General features: G+C 47.8%; 1 protein-coding gene across 1 annotated transcript in view; it reads right to left on the bottom strand.

Moving 5' to 3' along the window:
- Positions 1-24,440, bottom strand: part of KSR2 (kinase suppressor of ras 2) — a 445,700-nt gene that overhangs the window by 101,733 nt on the left and 319,527 nt on the right. The window contains exons 6-7 of the mRNA XM_008071604.2: positions 8,036-8,105; positions 5,009-5,092 (exon numbers count right to left, since the gene is read on the bottom strand). Coding sequence (XP_008069795.2) covers positions 5,009-5,092; positions 8,036-8,105 — 154 coding nt within the window. The remainder of the gene's footprint in view (positions 1-5,008; positions 5,093-8,035; positions 8,106-24,440) is intronic.

The following is a 24,440-nucleotide window of genomic DNA, read 5'->3' as shown; positions in this document are numbered from 1 at the left end:
TGCCCAGGTGGGTCTCGAACCCGTGGGCTGAGGCAATCCACTCACCTCAGCCTCCCAAAGGCGCGGGATTACAGGCTGAGCCACGGAGCCCGGCCAAGACCTAACTTTCTAGAGTGAGGTTAAGGGGCATAAGAGCAGGAGAGCCCGAACAATCATCAGCAAAGACCACCAACCTTACAAAAACACCTTGCATTAGGAAATGTCCCAGTGGACAAGAAAGCTTGATTTTGTTTTGGTTTCTGTTTTAGACTGGAAAATATGGTTTATTTAGAAAGTAGGTTAGAGGGATCCTCCTTCTCCAGATAGGGGAGGGGGCCAGAGTTTTTGTTTTTTAAACTACTACATCCATGCAGAGCCAAGGTTCTCAAGGAACAACAGCTGAGAACTTCCTAGAAATGCAAACTCTGGAGTGTTCAGAAAACAACACAGAATCTGAGACTCTGGGGATGGGGCCCAGGAATCTGTGTCTTAACAAACCCTCCAGGGGATTCTGATGCACGCTCAAGTTTGAGATGCGTCACCTAGAAAATGAAAAGCAGCTCGGGAAAAGAATTCGGAGATTACCCAGAGCTGTGTTTCTCAAACTTCAGAGGGCACAGGAATCACCAGAACCGCCTTAAAATGCAAATTCAAATTCAGCAGGTCTGGAGCGGGGCCTGACCCTGTCCCTTTCTAGCCAGTCTCAGGGGAGGCTGCTGCTGTCGCCTTGACTTCAGGTGGAATAGCTTGGGTCTACTCCAATCTCGGTCACTCAGAAGCAGACACAGATCCAGAATTGCTCGGGTTTAAAAAGAAGAAATCATCCCCTCCAGGGTAAGTTCAAATCCATGCCTCTGGGGTGCTTTGGGAGGACAGGAAATGACCTGGACCCACACACCACTGTTTTTGCAAAGTTCCCATTCAGGCATGAGACCGCCCCTGACCACCTTTAAAAAAATCGCAGCCCCCTCCTTCCTATTTCTCACCTCTGTTTTGTTCTTCTTAGCATTTCCCATCATCTGATCATAAAACCCAATTTACTAATTTACTTAGTTTAAGGCCTGCCCACCTCCCGCCTGCCCACTGGCATATGAATTCCATGAGGGCAGGGATTTTATCTCTTACTCACTGCCCTTTCCCCAGTGTCTAGAACAGTGCCTAATACATAGAATGGGTCTGTTGATATTACATGAATAAGAGAACGGATGGTTCTGTCCATTTTCTCTAAGAAGCTGCCTCCTCATTTTCAGTGTCACCTCTCTGAAATGTCTCTTGTCACTGTTCTTTAGAGGAGACACACCTATAGAAAAATGATTTCGATAAAATTGAAATGTATGCCTTAAACTTCTTGACAACAGGGTCTGTATGTTACCCATTTTTTTTGGTCAAGTCTCACTTGGTTGCCCAGGCTGAAGTGCAATGGCATGATCAAAGCTCACCCCAGATTCGACCTCTTGGGTTCAGGTGATCCTCAGTCTTCCAAGTAGTTGGGATTACAGGTGCCTCCACACCTGGCTAACAGGGTCTTGCTGTGTTGCCCAGGCTGGTCTCCAACTTCTGTGCTTAAGTAATCCTCGCTCCTCAGCCCCCAAAGTGTGGGATTACAGGCAAGAGCCACTGCTCTTGGCCTCTGCCCCTGTATATTACCCATTTCTAACCCTCATCCAAACCCGTAAGTCCATCCAAAGTTCTGTCAGTCTTTGACAATCCATATCAATGACTTTAACTAGTGCAGAAACGGCAGGATTTTATTCACAGAAGAGTACATTTCAGCTTCAACTGGTGATATTAGTAGTGCATACTCATAATTACGTACTGAAGATAGCTCTCATTTCCTACAAGTTGTAGTTCTTACAAGTACCATGTCAAAACTCCTGAAGCATGTCAGAACTTCACAGCATCTGAACCCAACAGCTACAGCAGCTGCGTTCACTGTTTTGGCAGTTTTTCTAAGGGCTGAGCAAATTGGTGAGCACAGTGGTGCAATCCAACTACAGCTTGGTTTAAGTCCTGCCTCCTACACACTGGAGTCATTTTTGCACTAGACGGAGTGGGGAGAAATGTTCTTTGATAAGACACTGTAATCTGGGGCAGGGATGTTTCATTAGCCCTGTGGTGAGTGCTAATATCACACCCACTTTTCAGGTAAGAAAACTGAGACCAAGATGACCAACACAGGGGATTCAGCCGTGGGGCTAAGGCCCAGACTCAGTTCTGACTGCTTCCAAAGCCTCTGTTCCCATTACTTGCAGCCCAGCCTCTCCCCCAATCCCCAACTTGCTCCCCACCCCCATCCCACAGCCTCCTCTTCCAACCCTTTGTCAAGGTCTAAGCCTTTGCTCATTACATCTAGAACAGAGCACAAGCAAAGACCACCTCTGGCTGGGCTCAGTGGCTCAGCCTGTAATCCTGCGCCTTTGGGAGGCTGAGGTGAGTGGATTGCCTGAGCCTGCGGGTTTGAGACCCACCTGGGCGGTGAGACCTCATCTCTACAATAAATAAAAAAATCAGCCAGGTGTGGTAACGCATGCCTATAATTCCGGCTACTTGGAAGGCTGAGGCGGAAGGATCGCCGGAGCCCAGTAGGTCGAGGCTGCGGTGGCCGGGAGTAGCCACTGCACTCCAGTCTGGGCGACAGAGTGAGACTCCAACTCAAAAAAAAAAAAAAAAAAAAAAAAAGACCACCTCTGAGTTGCGCCTCTAGTGCTGAAAATTAAAACGGCTTGGTAAGTGTCCTACCTCACTACCCCTGGCTGTGTCCCTGTCACCTAATTACCTGACTTCAAAGCCTCCATACGGCAGGTATGAGGTTGTGAAGGTTGCTGTTTCCCCAACAGAACACGGTGTGACAGATACAGATGAGATGGGGCGCTGGAGCAGCCGGCGTACAGAGAAAATTGGACAGCCTTTGAACCACACCCAAGGACCTGGCCTTGTGCCTCTTGTACTCTGAAAGACCAGGGGCCACCTGAGAGCCTGTGTCCACAGAGGACCAGGGTGGGGATGGCCCTCTTGAGGTACTAGTGCTGGGTAATTACTGCCCCTGTCTTCCCTTGTACCGTGGGGCTTAAGACTCCTTAGGGACTGATGCTAATTAACCCTCCCCACAACTCAGGGAGGGAAAGAGACTCAGCCTTACATTTATAACTCAGGTGAGACTGCCAGGCTGGGGGTGGGGCTGGGGCATGAGAACTCGTGCCAGCTAGTGCCAACCTGGGGCAGGGATGTGGGGAGGCCCAAAAGGGCCCAATCAAGGGTTCTCTGCCTGGATCCGACAGGAAGTACAAGGCTAGAGGGAAAAGAGGGATTCCCAGACTCTTTTAAGCTACAGGACTTCTGTAAAGCAAACAGATACACATTTATTTGTAACTATGACAAACAGTTGAAGGTTATTCACTGTTTTATAGTCATTGGACCTAAGGGGGTATTTAATACGTGTTTACAGAAGGAGAAAGAGAAGCCAGACAGGCATTGGCAGTTTCTTGTACTAGGGGGGACCCCAAAAAACCTGGAATTATCTTTTGGAGGGTGGGCTCCTTGGTAGTACAGGCTTCCCTTGCTGGGTAAGTGTTCTAGGAACCCATCGGCATCAGTGTTCCAGCTAGCATTGTTGTAAGAGATTATTTGTGAAAGAAATGTCCCAAGTTGTGGCAAACAGGTGACTGGTTCTGCCACTATGACAACACACCTGCCCACACGGCACTGAGTGTTCAGCAGTTTTTGACCAAGAACGGTGTGACTCCCATGTCCCATCCTCCCTATGCACCCTATCTTGCCCTGAGAGACTTTTTTTGTTTCCCTGGAGAAAAAAAGTCCTCAGAGGGAAACATTTTGCCGATGTGGAAGAGGTGAAACAAAAAATGCCAGAAGCACTAAAAGGCATCGAAATTGAAAAATTCAAAAACCATCCTAAGCAGTAGAAAAAGCATCTCAATAGATGTATTACATCAAATGGAGAGCACTTTGAAGGTGACTGAAGTTTAAACATGTAAGAATAAACATGCAATTTTTTAGAAGTAAATTCCAGGTTTGAGGGGGTCTCCCCTCATAGAGGACTGACCTCTGAGTCAGGTACACCATGCTTCAGTGTGCTGAAGTATGGAATGCTGACACCTGAGGCAGGTATAGTGATTATTCCTTTCACACAGATGAAAATACTAGGGAGAGAAATGTGAACTGACGTGCCCAGGGTCACACAGCTGCAAAGTAGCAGAACCGGGATCTGAACCCAGCCTACTTTGACTCCAGAGGCCACATCCGGTGTCTCAGTTTTCTCCTGCCTCCCTAATTTTGGCCAGCCATGATCTGGAATGGGGTGTGGAAGGGAAGGGAAGCGAGAGGCTTGGGTGGTCCAGCCTTCTCCCCCAAACTCAAGACCAACATGATACCACACAACATGATACCCAGGTTATGCATCTGGGTTCAAGACCTGGCTGCCACTTCTTAGCTGTGACTTTTCCTAACTGAGACTCAGCTTTCACATCTGTGAAATGGGGATAATTATTACACTTGTTCAAAGAGGTCCCATGAGGAGAAAGAATAAGAGAGAAAGAGACTTTGCAAACTCTATCTCAGGGATCAGCAAACTAACTAGCGCTGAGGGCCAAAGCCAGCCCATAGCCTGGCTTTGCAAATAAAGTTTTATTGGAATAAATTTGTCAAGACTGAGTATTGTTTATGTCTTCTTTTGAGCTAAAGGACAGAGTTGAGTAGTTGCAACAAAGACCTTATGGTGTGCAAAGCCTAAAATATTTGCTACTTGCTCAACTAGAGAAAGCCAACCCCTGACCTTAAGCTATGAAGTTAAGAATTTCCAGCACCTTTCATCAGCTCTGGTTCTTATTCAGAATTGCTCTCCCTGAGCCCCTACTCAAATGTAGGGGCTCATTTCAAACCCACTTCTAAAACACAAAGCAAACAACTCTCCCAAGAGTCAAGAAATCAAATCCCTGGAAGCTACCTCAGAGCCCATATGGCTCTAGCTGACATCAGGCACTGAGAAGAGTCACTTCAAGGGACAATCACTTACTTGCAGTTTTTACACTTCAGGCCAAAAAGCATTCCTTTCCCACAGACTGTGCACGTCTGAGACATCCAGTACTTGGTGGAAAACCTGTGGGAAACAGACAGAAGATGTTCAAGGCCAAGGCAATGATAACCGGTCCATCTCCAGGAAGATGAGCCCCTTAAAGGGCAGCCACGAGAGTCCTGGATTCCAGGCCTGTTTCTTCCGAGATGTGTGATGTAATCAAGCTGCTTAAACCACTGGATCCTCAGTCTCCTGACCTGTAAAGTGGGGATGATAATAGCATCGACCTCACAGATCGTAACTATATTACAACGTTGAAATTCATAACAGCCATTCATTTGTTCAACAAACATTGCCTGGTGGCCTACCATGTGCCAAGTTCAGTTTTGGAACAGAGCAATGAATGGGGCTGGACCTCAGAGAGCCACAAAGCAAGGTGGGGCCTCCCAGGAGACCAGGTGAACCATTCTCCATCACTGCTCATCATGTCACCTGGGGCACTTCAGTGAGGTCCTCCCCTCCTAAAAGAGCCTAAACCCCAAATTTTAGTGGCAGAGAAGAGTCCCCCAAAGTGAAAGCCATTTCAGATCATCAGCTCACTTCCTTCCTAAGCCACCAGCACTTGCTGAAAACATGAAAGGAGGTTTAGGGGTCTCCCATATGCAGCTATCAACCATCTGGAGCAGAGGTGCATTGGATTAACTCCCTGCGCCTCACCCGCCAACGTTCGCTGGGGTGCTTTCTTCCCCAAGAGATATGAGGCAGTGACAGGGCTGGGCCCAAGGAAAGTATTGAAGGTTGCCAGGTCACAGTTAATTTTAATTTTCAATTTGTGTCACCGTCAGCAGGAGTTGTATCTAATCTCCACTGCCTCAGAGTGTCAAAAGGGAAGTCGGAAGTGATTATATAACTTGGAGTCTGAGAATTTTGAGGGAAAGGTTGTATCCTGTGCTGTACCGTCTTGCCTCATCTGGGTCAGGCATTCTCCAAACAGACTGAGCCTCCAAAGCTAAGCAAATAGCAACATTCTGTGCAGAGACCACTGTTGCCAAGAATGAGTTTTCTCTCCCTCTCCAGGTTTGGCCTTGAGGGTTGGTCAGGCTCATTTCTGTCCCTTCAGCAGGGCCATCGAGTTTAGCAGGGACTGTCTGGCAGCTCTGGAAAATGGCGAAGGAGATTGTGTTTCACCCATCAGGAAGGCAGCTTGGGTGGTGGGGGTGGAGGTGGTGGGGAGGTGGGGTGCAGTTTTTCCTCTTTTCCAACCCTCTCCTGTCCCTGGGATCAGCTCCCTCTCTTTCCCAGCTCTGGCTGAAGTGACACTTAAAACAGCGGATGGGCTTTTAATTTCTTCACCAAGATCTTTCTCTGCTTGTTTTGACCCAGGGAGAAACGCAGGTGAGACTGAAGAATAACAGGTTATCCCAAGTGCCAGTTCCTCCAGGTTGTTTGCCTCCTCTGGGCACCAGCATCTGAATCTGAGGGACTACCAAAGAGCCTGGGGACAGGGTGATCCAGTGGGCGGAGCTGAGCTGGGGGTGTGGTCAACGGGGGGGGGAGTAGAGTAGGGGGCGTGGCCAGTCCAGGGATGTTGAGTAGAACCAAGGATGTGGCCAATCCGGGGTGGAGCTGATCCAGAGGCGTGGCTAACCTAGGGGGGCGATGCAGGGGCGTGGCCAATCCAGGGGAGTGGCTGAGCCTCCGGAAGTCCTCCAGGGATGGAGACGAGCAGAGGAAGGTCTGACCCAGGGGACGTGGTCTACCAAGGGGCTTAGTCAACCCAGGGGTGGAGCCACAGGGTAGTGAGAAAGCAAATGCAAAATAGCCTCTTGCCTTTGATGCCCTTCTCGCTGAAACTCTTGCCTGACCACTGACGTTTCTATCACATATTTCTCACTGCTTCCTCCAAGGTTTTTTCATTTGAGTCTTAACAACTATCCTGTTAACATACTTATTTCCAAAAGTGTTGACGAGATGCCAGGCTGTGAGAGCACTCATTCCCGCCAGCCCCTGGCTATGGCGATGTGTCTGCCCGTGATATCACCCCTCCTTACAGCCCTGATCTCTCCACACCATCACGGTCTGTTAACTGTCTGGACTGCGAGCTCCCCAAGGGCACAGGCCTTATGTCTTGCTTAGTGTTGCAGCCTGGCACAGAAACTCTAAAATACAATAGAAAGAATCCATGAATGAGTGAACAGGTCCCTTGGCTAGTTCACAGGGGCTCCCGTGAACAGAAAACTCTCAGGCACAATGTCAGAAGAATGCAAAGTGCTGAGACTAATTCGCTTTCAGAATGTTGCTTAATCTTCCGGGGCCCCAGTTTGCCTATCTGTCAAATGGGTATGACCACACTGGCCCCACCCACTGAGTGTGTGAGGTTAATGCAACAAAATGCAGAAAGTTAAATTTGGAAAGTTAAAGAACTTCTTATAAGGGCTGACTAGTTGATACAAACCCCCTTTCCAAAAAGAGCGGGTCTATCCCTGGAGCTCTGGACTAACCTAACCTCAGCTGAGTATCTCTGAGTTCAGCCTGCAATCTTGTATCTTCCAGGTAGAGAGACCCAAAGTTAGGGTGTAAAGCCTTTATCATAACAATGATACCATTTACTGACTGTTTGTTATGTGCCAGCCCCTGTGCTAAGCACTTTGTATACGTTATCTCATTTAATTCTCACAAGCACCCCATAGGTAGATAGTTTTTTATCTGTTGAAAAAAATTGAGCCTCAGAGAGGTTAAGTAACTTCTGCAAGGCTACAAGGCTTTACTACCTAGGATTGGAACACAGGTCAGTCTGGCTCCAAAGCCCTGGATTTTAACCACTATGTGCTACTTTTATAAGGGCTAGGTTAGTAAGAAGCAGACACCTCAGTTCCCTGGCTGCCACTTTGAGGTTTAGCCCAGCAGAGGACAGAGGGCACAGTAATGTAGGAGCTGGAAGAAAACATGCCACCTAGCCTTGCCCCACTCCAGGTTAAGGGACAGGGTTGGGAGGCAGGCACCAGTGTACACAGGAACCCAGCCTACCTGTGCTTGATGGAGTTGCCGAGGTCTCTGCGAGGGATCTGTGGAGACCAGCGTGGCACTGACAGAGTGTCTACAAGAGAGTAGAGAAACAGAGCCTGTTACACAGAGGGCTGGAGGCTGGGCGGGCACTGGCCACACCCTGGAAGGAAGAGAGAAGCTTGCCGGCCTCCGGAAGGACACCAGCCACCATCACTGACTACAGCAAAGTCAAGCGGAACACTGGTTTAGTTTGCCACCTCAAATCATGCAAGGTCCCCTGGGCAGGGCAGTCAGGGAATGCCTTAAAAGAAGCCAGTTGGTGAAAGAACAAAATTGAGCATCACTCTACAGAACACTCACTCTACAGAACACTTGATGTGTGCTAGGCATCTGCTAAGTGACTCGCATACCTTGATTTGCTATCTTCTCAAAACTCAACCATGAATAGGGGATGCTAGCATCCCTTCCTTACAGATGAGAAAACTGAGGCTTGGAGAGAAGTCACTTGCTATAGGTGGTCACTTGCTTGCAGGATGCACAGCAGCTATGAATTCAGGTTCGAGGGACTCTGGAACAGAACGTGTGCCCTTGCATCTGAAGCTCTGACGTGGGAGCTTCCAAATGCCAGCCATGCAAGTATCACTGTCCTAGTTTTTGTCATGCCTCTGTGCAGCCGCAGTTATTTATCTGACACTTTAGGCAGACCCCTTTTTCTGGTTTAAATATATTTATTTTAAGAACAAACTGTGTGGAAAGTCACATTGCTTTCTGTATGTTATAGGTAACTATTTGTTTAAATGTCCGACCACATACCACCTAAAGTTATGCTAGAATAAGTAGACTGACAGATGAGTGGAGAAGTGGGTGGGTGACTGGATGAATAGGTGGGTGGGTGAGTAGGTGGGTGGATGGATGAGTTTATGGATAGATAGATGGGTGGCTGGATAGATGGATATGGATGGATGGATGGATGGATAGATGGATATGGATGGATGGGTAGGTAGGTGAATGAATAGATTTGCGGGTGGGTGGACAGATGAATGGGTGGATTGTTGGGTGGATCGATGGAGGGACACATGGACGGATAGATGGGTGGATCCGTGGATGAATGGATGGGTAGGTGGGTGGGTGGATGGATGGATGGATGGATGGATGGATGGATGGATTGGTGGATGGATGAATGTATGGATGAATTGGTGGATGGGTGGATGGGTGGATGAGTGGGTGGGTGGATGGATGGGTGGATTGGTGGATGAATGGATGGGTAGGTGGGTGGGTGGGTGGATGGATGGATGGATGGATGGATGGATAGATGGATGGACAGACTGATGGGTGGGTGGATGAATGGATGGATGGATGGATGCATTGGTGGATAGATGGGTGGATGGATGCATGGGTGGATTGGTGGATGGATGGATGCATGGACGAATGGGTGGATGGGTGGGTAGATGGATGGATGGATGGACTGGTGGGTGGATGGATGGGTAGGTAGGTGAATGGATATATTTGTGGGTGGGTGGATGGATTGTTGGATGGGTCCATGATGGACACATGGACGGATGGATGGGTGGATCGGTAGATGAATGGATGGATAGGTGGGTGGGTGGGTGGATGGATGGATGGATGAATGGATGGATGAATGGATGAATTGGTAGATGGGTGAATGTATGGATGGATTGGTGGATGTATGTGTGGATGGGTGGGTAGATGGATGATGGGTGGATTGGTGGGTGGATGGATGGATGGGTGGATGGGTAGGTAGATGAATGGATAGATTTGTGGGTGGGTGGATGAATTGTTGGATGGGTCCATAGGATGGATGAGTGGATCGGTGGATGAATGGATGGGTAGGTGGGTGGAAAGATGGATGGATGGATGGATGGATGGATGAATGGATGAATTGGTGAATGGGTGAATGTATGGATGGATTAGTGGATGTATGTATGTATGGGTGGGTAGATGGATGGGTGGATTGGTGAGTGAATGAATGGATGGGTACATGGGTGGGTGGATGGATGGATGAATGAATGGATGGATGGATGGACTGGTAGATGGATGGATGGATGATGTATTGGTGGACAGATGGGTGGATGGATGCATGGGTGGTTTGGTGGATGAATGGACGCATGGATGGATGGGTGGATGGGTGGGTGGATGGATGGATAAATGGATGGAAGGATGGGTGGATTGAAGGATGAACGGATGGGTAGGTGGGTGGATGGATGGATGAATGGATGGATGGACTGGTGGGTGGAGGGATGGGTAGATGGGTGGATGAATGAGTGGGTGGATTGATGGATGGATGGATGGATGGATGGTGGATGGGTGGATGGCTGGATGGGTAGGTGAGTGTATAGATAGATAGGTGGGTGGATGGCTGGGTGAATGGGTATGAGGAAGAAACAGCAACAAAAAAGCATGCAGACTTCAGGCTCGTGCTTGTCCCCATCTGGTCTTTTCTTCCATGCCTTAGGCTAAATCCCCGGGAACTGCACTGTCACTCCATCACTGACTGAGTTCCAGGCCTTCTGCAGACTCCAATCACCTGCCCCCACCCCTCCCCCACCCCCCTCCTGGCAGTCCTCACAGGCGGCAAGAGGAGTGAAACCACAGCAGAAATGAACCAGTGCTGCCTGCGAAATCTCCACTGGCCAGGGAGAGAAGCAGCAAGCGTTTGTGTCACGTGTGCTCTCATTTCTCAGGGGCTGGAGGAGTCATGCCTCATTTTCCACAGCCGTTGTCATGGTGGATGCTCCCATGGGGACCGGGCATGTCAGAATCTATCGGGGAGCATTTAACGCTCAACCTCCTCACTCCTATCCAGTGACACCGTTGCAGCCATCCAAAAGCTGTTTCCAGAAATCCCAATTCTGCCCTGTGGAGCCCGTTCTAAGAGAGTTCATGATTCTCCAAGGCCCAAACAAAGCCCAAGAGTGGGGCAGCATGATGCGTACATCAATGATAGTCTGTGGAATTCCTCTAGCTAACTACAAACTAAATGCCCTTAAGCTCAGGCCCATCTCACTACTTGTTTTAGTTTCTGAGGGAAGCAGAAAAGACAAGAAAGAGAGAAAAAAAAATGATTAAAAAGGGAACATTCCTTCCATTTCTATTCTCTTGGGAACTGAAAAGACTGAGGGAGGAAGGGTGCTATCTGTCAACATCTTAAGGTGCTCTCTCAGGTGCCAGGGGTGGATGGAGATGGGAGAGGAAAGGTTAACCTCCTTGCAAGGAGTCCTCAACAGTAGGAGTGCCACATGGGTTCATCTCATGAGCCATTAGCAGTGGCTGTCTGGAGGTGTGTTGAGAAGGATTCTGAGGCTCCACAGGAAAGAGCACTGAAACTGATTAGTAACGTTTGCCATGGGCGAAGAATAACGGCACACCGACAATTCTGTGTATATCTGCCACCTCTGCCAGTGTTAGGAGTCATATCTTCATCTTCCCATCGCCATCTCACACCATAAGACCTGAGGCAAAGTAGGTGCTATCTCATACATGTTCACCGAACCCAAAGTTATTATAATAGGAACAGAGTTCACTGATGACTCAGAATGGCTAGTCATTAGGCTGTGCATTTTATACCTAGATGTTATGCCTCTGTGAGGTCAATACTATCTTTCCCATTTTACAAAGGAAGATAAAAGAGCTTAGAGAGGTGCAATGACTTGCTAAAGGCCACACAGTCAGGCACCAGCAGACTCTCAAGAAATAACTGTGCACATGTTTGAAAGTCCTCCAGAAGTCCCTCTGGTGTTCTTTTGCACCCTGGGGGATATCAGGCAGTGTCTGGGGACATTCTTAGTTGTCATGCTGTGTGTGTGTGTGTGTGTGAGCACTACTAGCATCTAGTGGGCAAATGCCAGGATACTCTTCAACGCTCTGTCATACACAGAACAGACTCCATATAAAGAATCAAATGGCCCCACATGACAATAGAGCCAGGGTTGGGAATTCCTGGTCTAGACGCTTCTCCATTTCTCCAGCCAACTCCTCCCCCAACACCATCACCCCTCCACCAACCTCCCCCACCAGCTGTGCTTCCGACAAGCTCAAATCAGCAGCGAACTAATCCTCTTGTATTATTATAAACCCCTTTCACTATAGATTCATATCCTAGTTACTCTGCTATTCTAAATTACAGCACCTTTTCAGAAAAAGTAGATGTAATTAAGATGAGTAGTTTGGTTTCATTTCCCAGTATCTGGCTGAAGGGGTGAATTCTGTCAATTACATTAAGTGGCTGCAGCATCATTAGTTCCCAGCAATAATAACCTCCATGCGGCTCCGTATGTGGGTGTGAAGATCTGAAGTTTGAGATCCTTTCTTTGCTTCCTTTGCTTGGATTTTATTAAACTTGCCAATGCAAGCCTTAAAGCAATGGAAAACTGTTGAAAGGGAAGGGGGAAAAAAGTCTATGAAAATCTGGGTCTTATCATAACAGAGAAGGCAAACAACATTTACAGCAATTAAACCGATATAGAAACTTCTGCTTAACAATCAAAGCACCTATTAAGATGTCTCCATCACGGAACAAAAGCTTCTTTTCTACTCTAATTTTCTGATAACAAGTCATGCAGACACAGAGGCACAATTTTGCACATCCCTGGTGCCTACAATCTCAGGGGTAGAAAAATAGACATTTCTTCTCAGATATTTTTATTCCTAGTGCGTGGAAAGGAAAAGAGGTGGAAAGAGGGAGGTTTCTTCTCCCCTCACGGAGGACTGGCTGTTGATGCTTTCTGAGAATGCGTCTGCAGAAACCAGGAGTCCTGGCATTTGGAATCACCTTGGTGATCAGAGAGACAGAAATCCCAACAGAAGGAACTGACATTAACAAAGCAGCCATACTATGTAGAGCTCCATGATGAAAAACTCAGGCTGTGACCTTGTGCATGTGAAATCAAATGAACAGATGAGCCAGGAACGGGAAAAACATGTAAAGATGTACCGAGTCACAGGTAAAAACTGGTGACGATAAAGCAAAGAAGTGGAGGAGAAAAAGAAAAAAAATAATAAGCAGGAAATAAGAAACAAATAGATCTGCTTTCCACTGAGTGTTACCAGGTGTCAGGCACAGTTGCCAAACAAGCCCTTGACATACATTATCTCATTTAATACAAACTCCACAGTGTCTATACACATGTAGTGTATCAGCCAGGATCATTAGCCCCATTTCAACAAGGAAATCAAAAAGTTATCCCTGTTTGAGACCAGCCCCAGCAACTTGGCAAGACCTCGTCTCTACAATTAAAAAAAAAAAATTAGCCGGGCATGGTAGTGCGCGCCTGTAGTGCCGGCTACTTAGAAGGCTGAGGCAGAAGGATCACTTGAGTCCAGCAGGTCGATGCTGGAGTGGCCGTGAGCGTGTCGCGGCACTCCAGCCTGGGTGATAGAGTGAGACTCCAACTCAAAAGAAAGAGAAAAAAGTTATCCCATGTGCCCAAGGTCAATGGCAAGTAAATGCCAGAATTGGGAATTTTTTTTTTTGAGTTGGAATCTCACTCTGTCATCCAGGCTGGAGTGCAGTGTCACGCTCACAGTCACCACAGCTTTGACTTGCTGGGCTCAGGTGATCCTTCCACCTCGGCCTTCCAAGTAACTGGAAGCACAGGTGTGCGCCACCACAGCTGGCTGATTTTTTTGATTTACTGTAGAGACAAGGTCTCACCAAGTTGCCCAGGCTGGTCTTGAATCCCTGGGTTTAGGCAATCCCCTTGCCTCTGCTTCCCAAAGTGCTGGGATTAGAGGCATGAGCCACTGCACCCGGCAGAACTGGGATTTTTAATACAGGGCATATAGCTGGGGCTCAATAAGTGACAGTTAATTTCATCTCTATTTCACAGATGGGAATACTGAGGCTTAGAACAAATTTTCTATAGCTAATAAGTGACTGAGCTGGGATTTAAACCACGGACAGCAACAAACTGGATGATTCCTGTCCAGAGCTCCCTCCTACATGCTCCTCAACCTATCCTATGTTGTCAAGGCCTCCCGCCTCTGTCTGGGAAGGGCCTGGGAGACCTGGGAGGTGATGTCATAGCATAATGGCCCCCTCCCCACCACAGAGATGACTGTGTCCCGATCCCTGGAACCTGGGAGTAGGTTATCTTACATGGCAAAAAGCAATGCTGAAGATGTGATCAAGGTAAGGGACTTGAGAGGGGGAGATTACCCCAGATTATCCAGAGGGGCCCAATGTCATCACGAAAGTCCTTATGAGAGGGAGGCTGGAGGGTCAGAGTCAGGGAAGAAGGTGTGACAATGAAAGCCAAGGTCGGAGTGATGGCTTGCTGGCTCTGAGGACGTTAGGGGGCTGGCAGCAGCCGAGGAAGGTCACTGGAGGAGGCAGGAGACTGGGTCCTCCCCTAGAGCCTACAGAAGGAACCAGCTTGACTGACATGTAGGTTCTAGTTCCATTTAGACCCATCTTGGACTTCTGACCTCCAGAACCGTAAGATGATAAATGTTTGTTGCGTTCAGCTGCTGAGTTTGTGGTCATTTGTTATAGCAGCCATGGGGAACGGATATACCACTATCTAGTTTCGGCATGGTTTTAGGAAGTAAAGATATGGTGAACCGGATAAGCAAGTTTCCTGAACTCAGACTCTAGTGAGAAAATCAGAGAGTAAATAAGTAAACAAAGAAGAGCCCAGAATGAAAATAAAACAGTACAGACTTTGGGGTTTGTTTAAAGGCAATTAGAACAGAAGCAGGATGCCAGGCCGGGCCCAATAAATATAAGAGCTCCCTCTGGTGGCCTAGGGGAGGACAGCCTGCCAGGCTGAGACAAAAAATCGGGAGGATCCTCCCTCTCCCTCTCCCCTTCCTCTACCCTCCCACCTCCACACTGGTCTGGTCGAATGCACCATCCTATCCTGACAAGCCCATTCTGTCTCTCAGCCCAAGCCTTTCCCACCGGAGCTGCCATGATCCCAGAGCAGCCCCCAATAAAATATCCACACCCTGTTATCCCTCAACGTCCCTGGAAAAGCCAAGGGGGTGCCCATTGGCTCCTGAGCTTGTGTTATTTTCCAGAAACCATCAAATCTCTACATCCTTGGCTGTAAAGGAGAGTGTATGGTAAAGTTTTGCCCTCAACCCACCAGCTTGTAGCACAGGAGTCTCTGCTTTGGCACAGACAGACGTTAGGGAGCAAAGCGGGAAGGGATTGCCATCGGATATGCATTCTCAAACCCAAGCAGGGACAGATGAAGAGGTAGCCATGGGAAGAAGGGAAAGCAGATATTCTTTGTACTATATCTACTATGGGGACAAACAGTACTAGGGTGAGAACTTTTGGGGGGTGGGCCGGGGCCCCACCAGTCATTGTATCCCCCAGGATCTGCTCAGAGAGAAAATGTGTGTTCAGTGGATGAATGAATGAACAAATGAAGGGACTGATACTCAAGTCCAGGCTAAAACTGGTGTTTCACTGGCTAACTAGAAACTTACATGGCCTCGGGGAATCTCTGAGATGTCCTTCATGAGCCTTGGGGTAAATCTGAACTGATTCATTTTCAAAACACTCTTGCATGGTAGAGAAGGAAGTATACACCATCTCCATCTTACAGATGACAAACTGAGGTATAGCTGGGATGTGACCGATGGCGTGTCCTTGGGTGAGGGACAGCCCCATGAGCTTCAGTGTCATCGTGCAAACATGGATAAATAGCAGTACCTGCTGCCAGAGCTGTTTGAAAATCGAGTGGGATCACGCTCAGAGTATTCCACCCACTGCCTGGTGCGAGTGTAACATTCCATCTTGTTTACTGGATGTATCTTACGGTTGTTTTTTTCATTTACTCCACACAATCTCAGGAGTCTGTATTCCCAGTTTACAGATGAAGACACCAAGAATCACTAAATTGTTCAAAGTCAAACAGCTAACATCCACCAAATAGGGTGGACTGCAGAGCTGAACCCAGTTTTCTATAGAGCTAAAGCCTTACTGTCCACCCCTATAGCATATTGCCTTCTGAAATAGATGTACAGATGATTTTAAAAGGCATGCCACCCTAGGATCACAAGAAACTGTCTATTGCTATCTCTGCATCTCTAAACCCCCTTAGAGATGAGGAGTTACCCTATCCTAAAATGTTTCCATGGAGAGAAAGACCTCTGAGCACATAGTACTATTAATAATAGCAGCTAACATTTACTGAGCACCTACTGACCTAGATTATGTGATTTAGATGCATTATTCCATTTCATCTGCATAATTCCATTTTAGGTGTCAAAGCTGAGCTCTGAGCTAGGACAGTCAAACCCAAGAACTCATCCTCAGAAATGCCACCGGGGGACCAGAAGTTCCAAACTGCCCTTAAGTTTCCCACCCAGGGACATGATGGGCCAAGTGAGAACCCAGCAGTGGTGCTGCATTCAAATCAACCAGCAAATTCTTTGGGCCTAAAGATATCTGAAACTAATAAAATTTAGACCATTAGGCTTTTCTTTGGGGTTACCAGCTAGTCACCAGCTAAAATCCCACTGATTTATCCAAGGTGTCAACCAATCCTAGACTAAAAGCTGCTCATATGATTCACATAGCAGCAAATAACTCTATTTGCTTTAATATCCAATTCAAATATATAAGATCTAAAAGTACTTTAATTATGTGCCATTTCTAAAGGTTACAGCTCTGCGATGCTTCAGGGCCAAATCGAGTTTCTTCATAGATTCGGACATAATTTTCTCCCTGAAACAATGGCAGCTCACCTCCCAAGATCCTGCCCTCTATTGAGTATGAGTGTGTATCAAGCACAATTGCCAAACACTCCCTTTACACATATTATCTCAGTTAATACAACATAACATCATCATCATCTGGAGCCCTTGACGGCCACAGAGGCTTCAGGGAACCCCTTGGCACTGGCGAATGTGGAGACAAGGGTGGGCTTTGGTGCCACGTCATGGGAGGAAAAAAAAGGTAGAGGGGGCCAGCAGTGACAAGAGACACTGGGGTGAGCCAGGATCCTATGTGCAGCCTTGAGGAAAGAGGTCAGGTGCAGGGATTTCAGAGGGGTTCCTTGGGGCTCCCCATGGCATTGAGGCAAAACAAAGGGCAGCAGTGAAGCCACTGAGGTATGGCCTCAATTCCTGTCTAGGAATAGGGTTTGCTATGTTGTCCAGGCTGGTCTCAAACTCCTGACCTCAAGCAATCCTCCCGCCTCAGCCTCCCAAAGCACTGAGATTACAGGTGTGAGCCACTATACCCAGCCTTACTCTCCTCTTTTTAAAAGACCATCCGCCACCTTGTGTCTGACGCCTGGCAGGTAACTGCCAAACTGGGATCCCCTTAATTTGCCCTAAATCAAACGTGTGAACAGCGATAACATTTCTCCCAATGAGAAATGTGAATCCTAGAGTCATCACCTGTGATTTATTTCAGCCTTCTCAGATGGCCTCAATTAAATTTCATTGCCGGTAAAGAAAGAAAAGATGGCTGAGGCATTTAATTACATTTTATAATCATTTTATAATGTGCTTGCCGCTGAATTTATTAAAGTGTATCAGAGATTTTTAACCTTGTAACCAAACAATGGGAGACCCGGGTGCCACAAGAGTCATTATCTTCCTTGTGGGAATGACAGATGAAGACTCCAAGATGTTAAGAGTAGGTGGGACAGGCGGGCAGGGGGCATGGGGGCAGTGGTGGCCCATGGGAGGAAGGGCATGGCAAGACACCACCCCACAGATTGGAGAGCGGGGCGCCATTCGTTATCCATCCTCCCTTAAACCTACAGATGAGACGCAGCAGGAACCTTCTCTTTCTCCTCCTTCCTCATAGCCCAACCCCCAAACCGTCCCCAAGAATTTCCTCTTGATATAATTTTACCGCTATGGTCTGGAAAGAGGGGGGAACATCTTGAAATGTTGAAATCACTCTACGGAATAAGATGATAACATTAAAACACACAAAAAGAAAATCAAATGTTAACATCTAAAAATCCAGAAAAATCTTTAGGGTAACGGATCCACCTTGGTTTGTTTGGAAAGCACTTGTGAAATAAATGATCGATAAGGGAATACTATGTGATGCTTGGAGTAGGGAGATAGGGGGTGCGGGTGGGGGGAGGCTCCATAAATACCATCCTGAGGGCTGGTCTAGCACCCCCTACAGGTGGTGGGTGGCATTACCACACAGGTTTTGCATTCCATGAACTTGGTCTACACTTGTCATCTCCAAACTGGTTGTCTTACGGACTGCCACTAAATTAGTGGCCTATCTGCTTGTCACACCTACCTGCCGATCCCAGACCAAAAAGGAAGAAATGTCCCACGTCTCTAAGAAAGCAGCATGACAGAGTCAAAGGCCAGTTACTGGGCTTCAAATCACTGTCCCAGTCTGTCAGGATCCCCCGAGTTATATCCACATTGTAACATGGATCTGCTGTCTCACAGCTTCAAAGGTGTTGTTCTCTGTCTAGAACATTCTTCTGCCGTCCCCTGCTCCGCCCCTTCCCACCTGGACCCCTACTTCTCCTAACCTGCCTTTTGCCAAATCTTCCTCCATGATCAAGCTAAGGCATGACTCCTCCAAGAAGCCCTCCCTGAATGCACAGGGAGCGGAGCTGTGGTCCTCTCCTAGCATCTTGTGTATACCTCTCTGGGCCACTCGCCTTATCACACCGAGACCCTCTGCTTACATATCTGCTCTCTCTACCAGCACCCTTGACTGTGAGCCCTGGGGCAGGAGCTGCCAGTCAGGCATCTTGATGTGTCCAGTCTCAGGCAGCATTCACTTAGAGCTGAGAGGTAAAGGGCTTTCTTGTTAACTCTAGCAAAAACAGACCCACCGCCCAGTTCTCCTGTGGAAGCTTACTTCTCCATGCCCAGCAGGGTCTGGGCCAGTCAGGGGTCCTGTGAACCAGGAACCCCACCCTCCCCTGACCACACACCCACACCTCCAGTCCAGCTCCCAGTCTCCGACCTGGGCTGGACCCTCACCTGGGGTGGCTGACCAAATGGAGCCCACCTGCCCCCAAATGGGGCCACCACTTCCTCTCCCATACCTCTCCGCATGCCTGCCCACCCAGGACCTCAGGGTTTCCCCAGCCATGGAGGTCAGGACTCCTGCCATGTCTTCAACTCCTTCTGACTCTCCCCTGTAAAGGGCACCATCGACAGAGTCCTTCCCAAGGGCAGACTTGACATTTATGTCGATTTACTCATTCAGTCTTCCCAGTCACTCTATTAGCGAGATCTAGTATTGATCCCATTTTACAGATGAAGAAACTGAGGCTCTGAGAGCTTAACGAAGAAACAGAGTGGTCAAAAGAATGGAGGCAGAAAGACTAAGGCTATTGTCCTGTTTCTGCCACTAACTGGGAAAGTTACTTAACTTTTGCATTATGTTAATAACTAACATGAGCCAGGGAATTGTCTCAGTCAGTGGTTCCCTAAATTGTCGGCCTATTGAAACTGACGCCTGTGCCTCCCCCCGCTTCTACCCCCCTTGTGAGTTAATTCAGAGGTCGGAAAACTATGGTCTGTGAACCAGTCTGTTTTTGTAAACAGTTTATTGGGACACTGCCATGCCCATTTGTCTTTTGCATTGTCTTTTGCATTATAAGGACAGAGTTGAGTAGTCACGACAGATACCCTATGGCGCACAAAGCCTACAATATTTACTGGTTCTTTAATAAAGAGTTTGCTGACCCCTGCTTTATTTGTTCTGGGGCATGGTCTGACTTTGAAAAAGGTGTCCAGGCAATTCTCATGTGCAGACAAGCTTGGGGACCAGCTGCCTAAGTGCTTCCTGCTCACCAGCCCATTGACACTATGACAACCAAGTCTGTTTTGTCCTCCCCTGTATCCCAGCAACTAGTGCAGTCGCGATCCAGAGTGGTATCTTCATAAATATCTATGGCATGAATGAATAAAGGAATAAACAATCCACCCTGTGGGGTAGGTAGTCACAATCCCACCTTACAAAAGGGGAGACGGAGGTTCAGAGGTTACCTTAGGACCACGTCCTTCTGGGATTGTGTCCTAGATTTCCATGAAGGCAAAGTCCTGTTTCTCAATGCTATGGGCTCCCTTTAGATAGCAGATATTCAGGATGGAGAGGAAAGACCACCAGCAGGACTGGTAAGGGGTCTTCTTGTGTACCTTCCTGGGAGAGAAGCCCTGAGCTCTTGAGGAGAAGCAGCTTGGAGACCAGGAGAAGCATGGGGCCCAGCTGGTGGTGCAGAGCCGTCTCAACCCACACAGACACAGGACCTGTCTCCCTGACCCAACGGGAAATGCTAATTGGAAGAAACTGGCTTCCCCTGCCTGGCTCAGGCTTAAATGAGGACAAAACAAGAGTTGACAGACAGAGGCCCCACACTGCCATCACCGCAAACATCCCTGTCCCCGAGAAGGGAGAGAGACAGCCAGCCCCGTGCTCCATCCATTTCAATTGTAAATGGTCTCACAATGAAATACACCATTAGCTACGGCAGCATCTTAACATGTGTGGGCGGGGAGGGACAGACGGGAGGCACACAGCCCGCAGTCTGGAGTCTGCAAGTTGGGCTTGACATCCAGACCCAGCAATGGGTGAAAGAACTTATCTGTGGGTGGCTTGTTGTGCAATGCAGGCAACCTGGGGATGCAAACCCCTTCTTTAAGAGGCAGAATGGGCAGGATGGGGTGAACTTAACTTACAGGTGTAGGCCTCGGTGGGTACCTGGCTCTGCACTTGGGTGCCTTGTCCACCTGTGTCTTCCTCTCTTTGGACTCCCCCCTCTGTAAAATAGGGGTGGTGAAAGCCTTCTTGCAGACGTTTCCTGAGAATCAGGTGATGGTATATGAAGTGCGTGCCTGGCACATAGTAGGTCTGCAGCAAGAGGTAGCTACGCACTAGAGCAACCCAAGAGCTTGTTTTATCTCTCCTTAGTCACCTCTCTTTCTGGCCGGAGAAGAACGAGCATGGGAAAGGAAGCCATGATTCTACAGAGAAGCCACGGTGAGTTATGTGGAGAGCAGAGCCATCCAGGTCCCTCTGGCCATTAATTCTTCTCCTATCATCCTGTTCTCAGAGCGTGTCCGCAGCCCTTGCTTGCCTGGGAGTGATGGATGGGTCTTAAGTTCCTTGCACACTACATCATCAATTACTTACATATTTATTGCCTTGAACGGAGTTTATGGATCTTAAATCAGAGCCATTCAAAGTTGTCTGAGCTGAAGTTCCCCCCCTCCCATGGAAATGTGGTGTTTTTTAATCATGCAGCCACCCTGCAGTTAATGTTCAGGGGAAGTTTATTGCCCGTTGAACAAAGGGCTGCTGAGAAGTTCTCTGCACAGAGCCATTCCAGGGAATTTACTGCCTGAGTGGACACCGCGGAAACAGACTAGACGAGCTTGCAGCAAGAGACCCTGGTCAGACTTTGAGACCCGAGACACCAGGCATTGTGGGTTCTGGCAACGGGTTGCCTCTCTCTCAGTTTCCTGAGACTCAAAGTGCTATCCCCAGGGGGATCACGTTGTCTGTAGGTTTCATACATGGTGGGGGCAGCCTTGTGATGGGTCATATTCAAGGTCAAGGCTGGGTGTCCGTATTCCAAAGCACGTCTTTTTTAAGCATTCCTACGTGGGGCCAGAAAGCCTGCTGAGGTGACGGGAGATGGAGCTCAGAGAGGTTGAATAACTTGCTTTATATCACACAGCTAGCAAGGAGTAAAGCCAGGATCTGTCCCTTGGCAGTTTGCTCCTCGAAGCTATATACTCAAACACTATATTACTCTGCCCAGAGACAGCAGGCTGTCCCAGCCTAAGGCCTTAGACAGTCCATGCAGCAAACTCCCCTTTGTCCCTCTCCACCTTCACCAGGAAAACTTCCCATGTAGATCCGGCTTTCTGGAAGGGCAACCTGGAGAGAGGAAGTGGGCTAGTCACTTGGCTTTGAGAATCACAGTGCCTGTGCCCTTGAGTTCTCAGTCTACATTACTAAACTCACCAGAAACCTTTATAGATCAGTCTCAAAAATGTAGTTAATGTAAATCTGACTCTAGAACAATCTGGTTTCAAAGCAAGACCCAGATTTCTAGATTCTGATAAATTCTCTGACATACTAGTTCTCAAACTCAAGTCTTCAGAGCAGCATGATTCACAATAGCCAAAAAGTGGAAATATCTGCTTATCAGTTGATATGTTCATCAACTGATAAGCAGATAAAATGTGGTCTATCCAAACAATGGAATATTATTTGGCCATGAAAAGGAATGAAGAACTGATCTACTCTACAAAGAGGATGAAACTTAAAAACATTTTGCTAAGTGAAAGAAACCAGACACAAAGGCCACAGACTGCATGATTGCATTTATGTGAAAGGTTCAGAATAAGCAAATCTATAAAGACAAAAGGCAGATTAGAGGCTGCCAGCACCTTGGGGGCCAGCGGGAGATAGAGAGAGACAGCCTAATGGGTATGGGGTTTCTTTTGGGGTCACGAAAATGCTCTAGAATTAGATAATAGTGATGGTTGCATAACTCCGTGAATACACTAAAACCCACTGCATTAAAAGCGTAAACTTTACAGTATGTAAATTCCATCTCGATACGTCTAGTAAAATGAACTTGAGCATGACCAAAATCACCAGAGAGCTTGTAAAAATACAGACGGCCTGGACCCTGCTGCCAGGGTATCTGATTCACTTAAGTCTGGGGCAGAGCCTGAGAATCTGCATTTTCAATATGTTCCCAGGGGATGCTGATATGTTGGTCCAGGCACCTTGCTCTGAGAAGCAGCATTTGCCACTTCTCTCCCACCTGTCCTAATGGTTAGGAGTAACACCAAGGAACATCTTCCCAGATAGCACCTTGTGGCCAAACATGGCAGCAAGGCCTTTTTACCACTGGGCCTCCTACAAAGGAATCTGTTGATAGGAGTCACCGCCAGCTTTAGTCACTGTGGTAGACTTATAAATGGCGCCCCCAAAGATATCTAGGTCCCAATCCCTGAAACCTGTGACTGTTACTTGATGTCATAAAAGGGACCTTGCAGATGTGATGAGATTAAGTATCTTGTGATGGGGAGATGACTCAGGTGGGGCCCAAGGGTAACCATAAGCACCCTCATAAAAGCAAGACAAGAGGATAGAAGGAAGAAGAAGGTGATATGGCCACAACAGGAGGCAGGGAGAACAAGTGATGTCTGGCAGGGCCGTAGGCGAAGGAATGATGGAGCCTCGGGAAGCCAGGTAAGGCAGCAGACTCTCCCCTCGAGCCTCCAGAAGGAGGCAGCCCTCCTGACACCTTGGTTTTAGCCCCAAGAGACTTATTTTGGAATTCTGACCTCCAGAATGATAAAAAATAATAATAATAAGTCTGTGTTGTTGACAGTCACTAAATGTATAATTTGTTACAGCATCAATAGGAAACTAATACAGCCGTGCACTTCCTAACTCAAAGAACAAGTGTGAATGGTCATTTATTTATTTAGTCAGGGTCTCACTCTGTTACCCAGGCTGGAGTGCAGTGGCACAATCACAGCTCATCACAGCCTCGAACTCCTGGACTTGGGCAATTCTTCTGCCTCAGCCTCTCAAGTAGCTGGGACTATAAGAATGTGCCACCATGCCCAGTTGATTTTTAAATTTTTTTTGTAGAGATGAGGTCTTGCTATGTTGTCTAGGCTGGTCTCAACATCCTGGACTCAAGCGATTCTCCCACCTTCGCTTCCCAAAGTGCTGGGATTACAGGTGTGAGCTACCATGCCCGTACAATGCTGCCATTTTATATTCAGGATCCTCACAGCACTCAGAGAGGTCAGAACTACATCTCATTTCTCAGAAGAGAAGACCGCAGATCAGAGAAGTTCAGTAATTCTCCATTTACCACCAGTAAGTAGAGGACTGGGGAAATTCTTGCAACTGCTTTCTTTATCAGGAATTTTTCTCACATGGAAATAAAACGTCTGTTTATCCTATAGGTCAGGGGTCAGTACTGGTCCTTGGCCTATTAGGAACTGAGCTGCACAGCAGGAGGTGAGTGGCAGGCATGTGGAGCGACATTAGATTCCCATAGGTGCGCAAACCGCACATGTGAGGGATCTAGGTTGAGTGCCCATTAAGAGAATCCAATGCCTGATAATCGCCCCACCTCCTGTCCATGGAAAAAATGTCTTCCATGAAACTGATCCCCGATGCCAAAAAGGTTGGGGACCAATACTGTGTGGGACCTAGCAGCCTGAAGGGATGGGGCTGGCCTGGTAATATCTGTGAGTAAGATTCAACATTCCATGAAAATCAAAGCAAAAGAAATCCTCCCCTGACCCTTCCTGGAAATAAACAATTTAATCTACTAAATCCACAAGGGAAGGCACCAACCAGAAAAACTGATGGCATATTCTCACCTCTAATAGTCATTCAGCAGCATTTTAATTTACCTAGAAAATTATTTGGCCTCTCAGACCGACACGAGGCACTGCTGTTGAGTGT

The sequence above is a fragment of the Carlito syrichta genome, unplaced genomic scaffold (genome assembly GCF_000164805.1).
Source record: "Carlito syrichta isolate Samal-C Ts95f unplaced genomic scaffold, Tarsius_syrichta-2.0.1 Scaffold314525, whole genome shotgun sequence".
Lineage (NCBI taxonomy): Eukaryota > Metazoa > Chordata > Mammalia > Primates > Tarsiidae > Carlito > Carlito syrichta.
The sequence above is the reverse complement of the archived record's forward strand: the minus strand, read 5'-3'. Positions and strand labels throughout refer to the sequence as shown.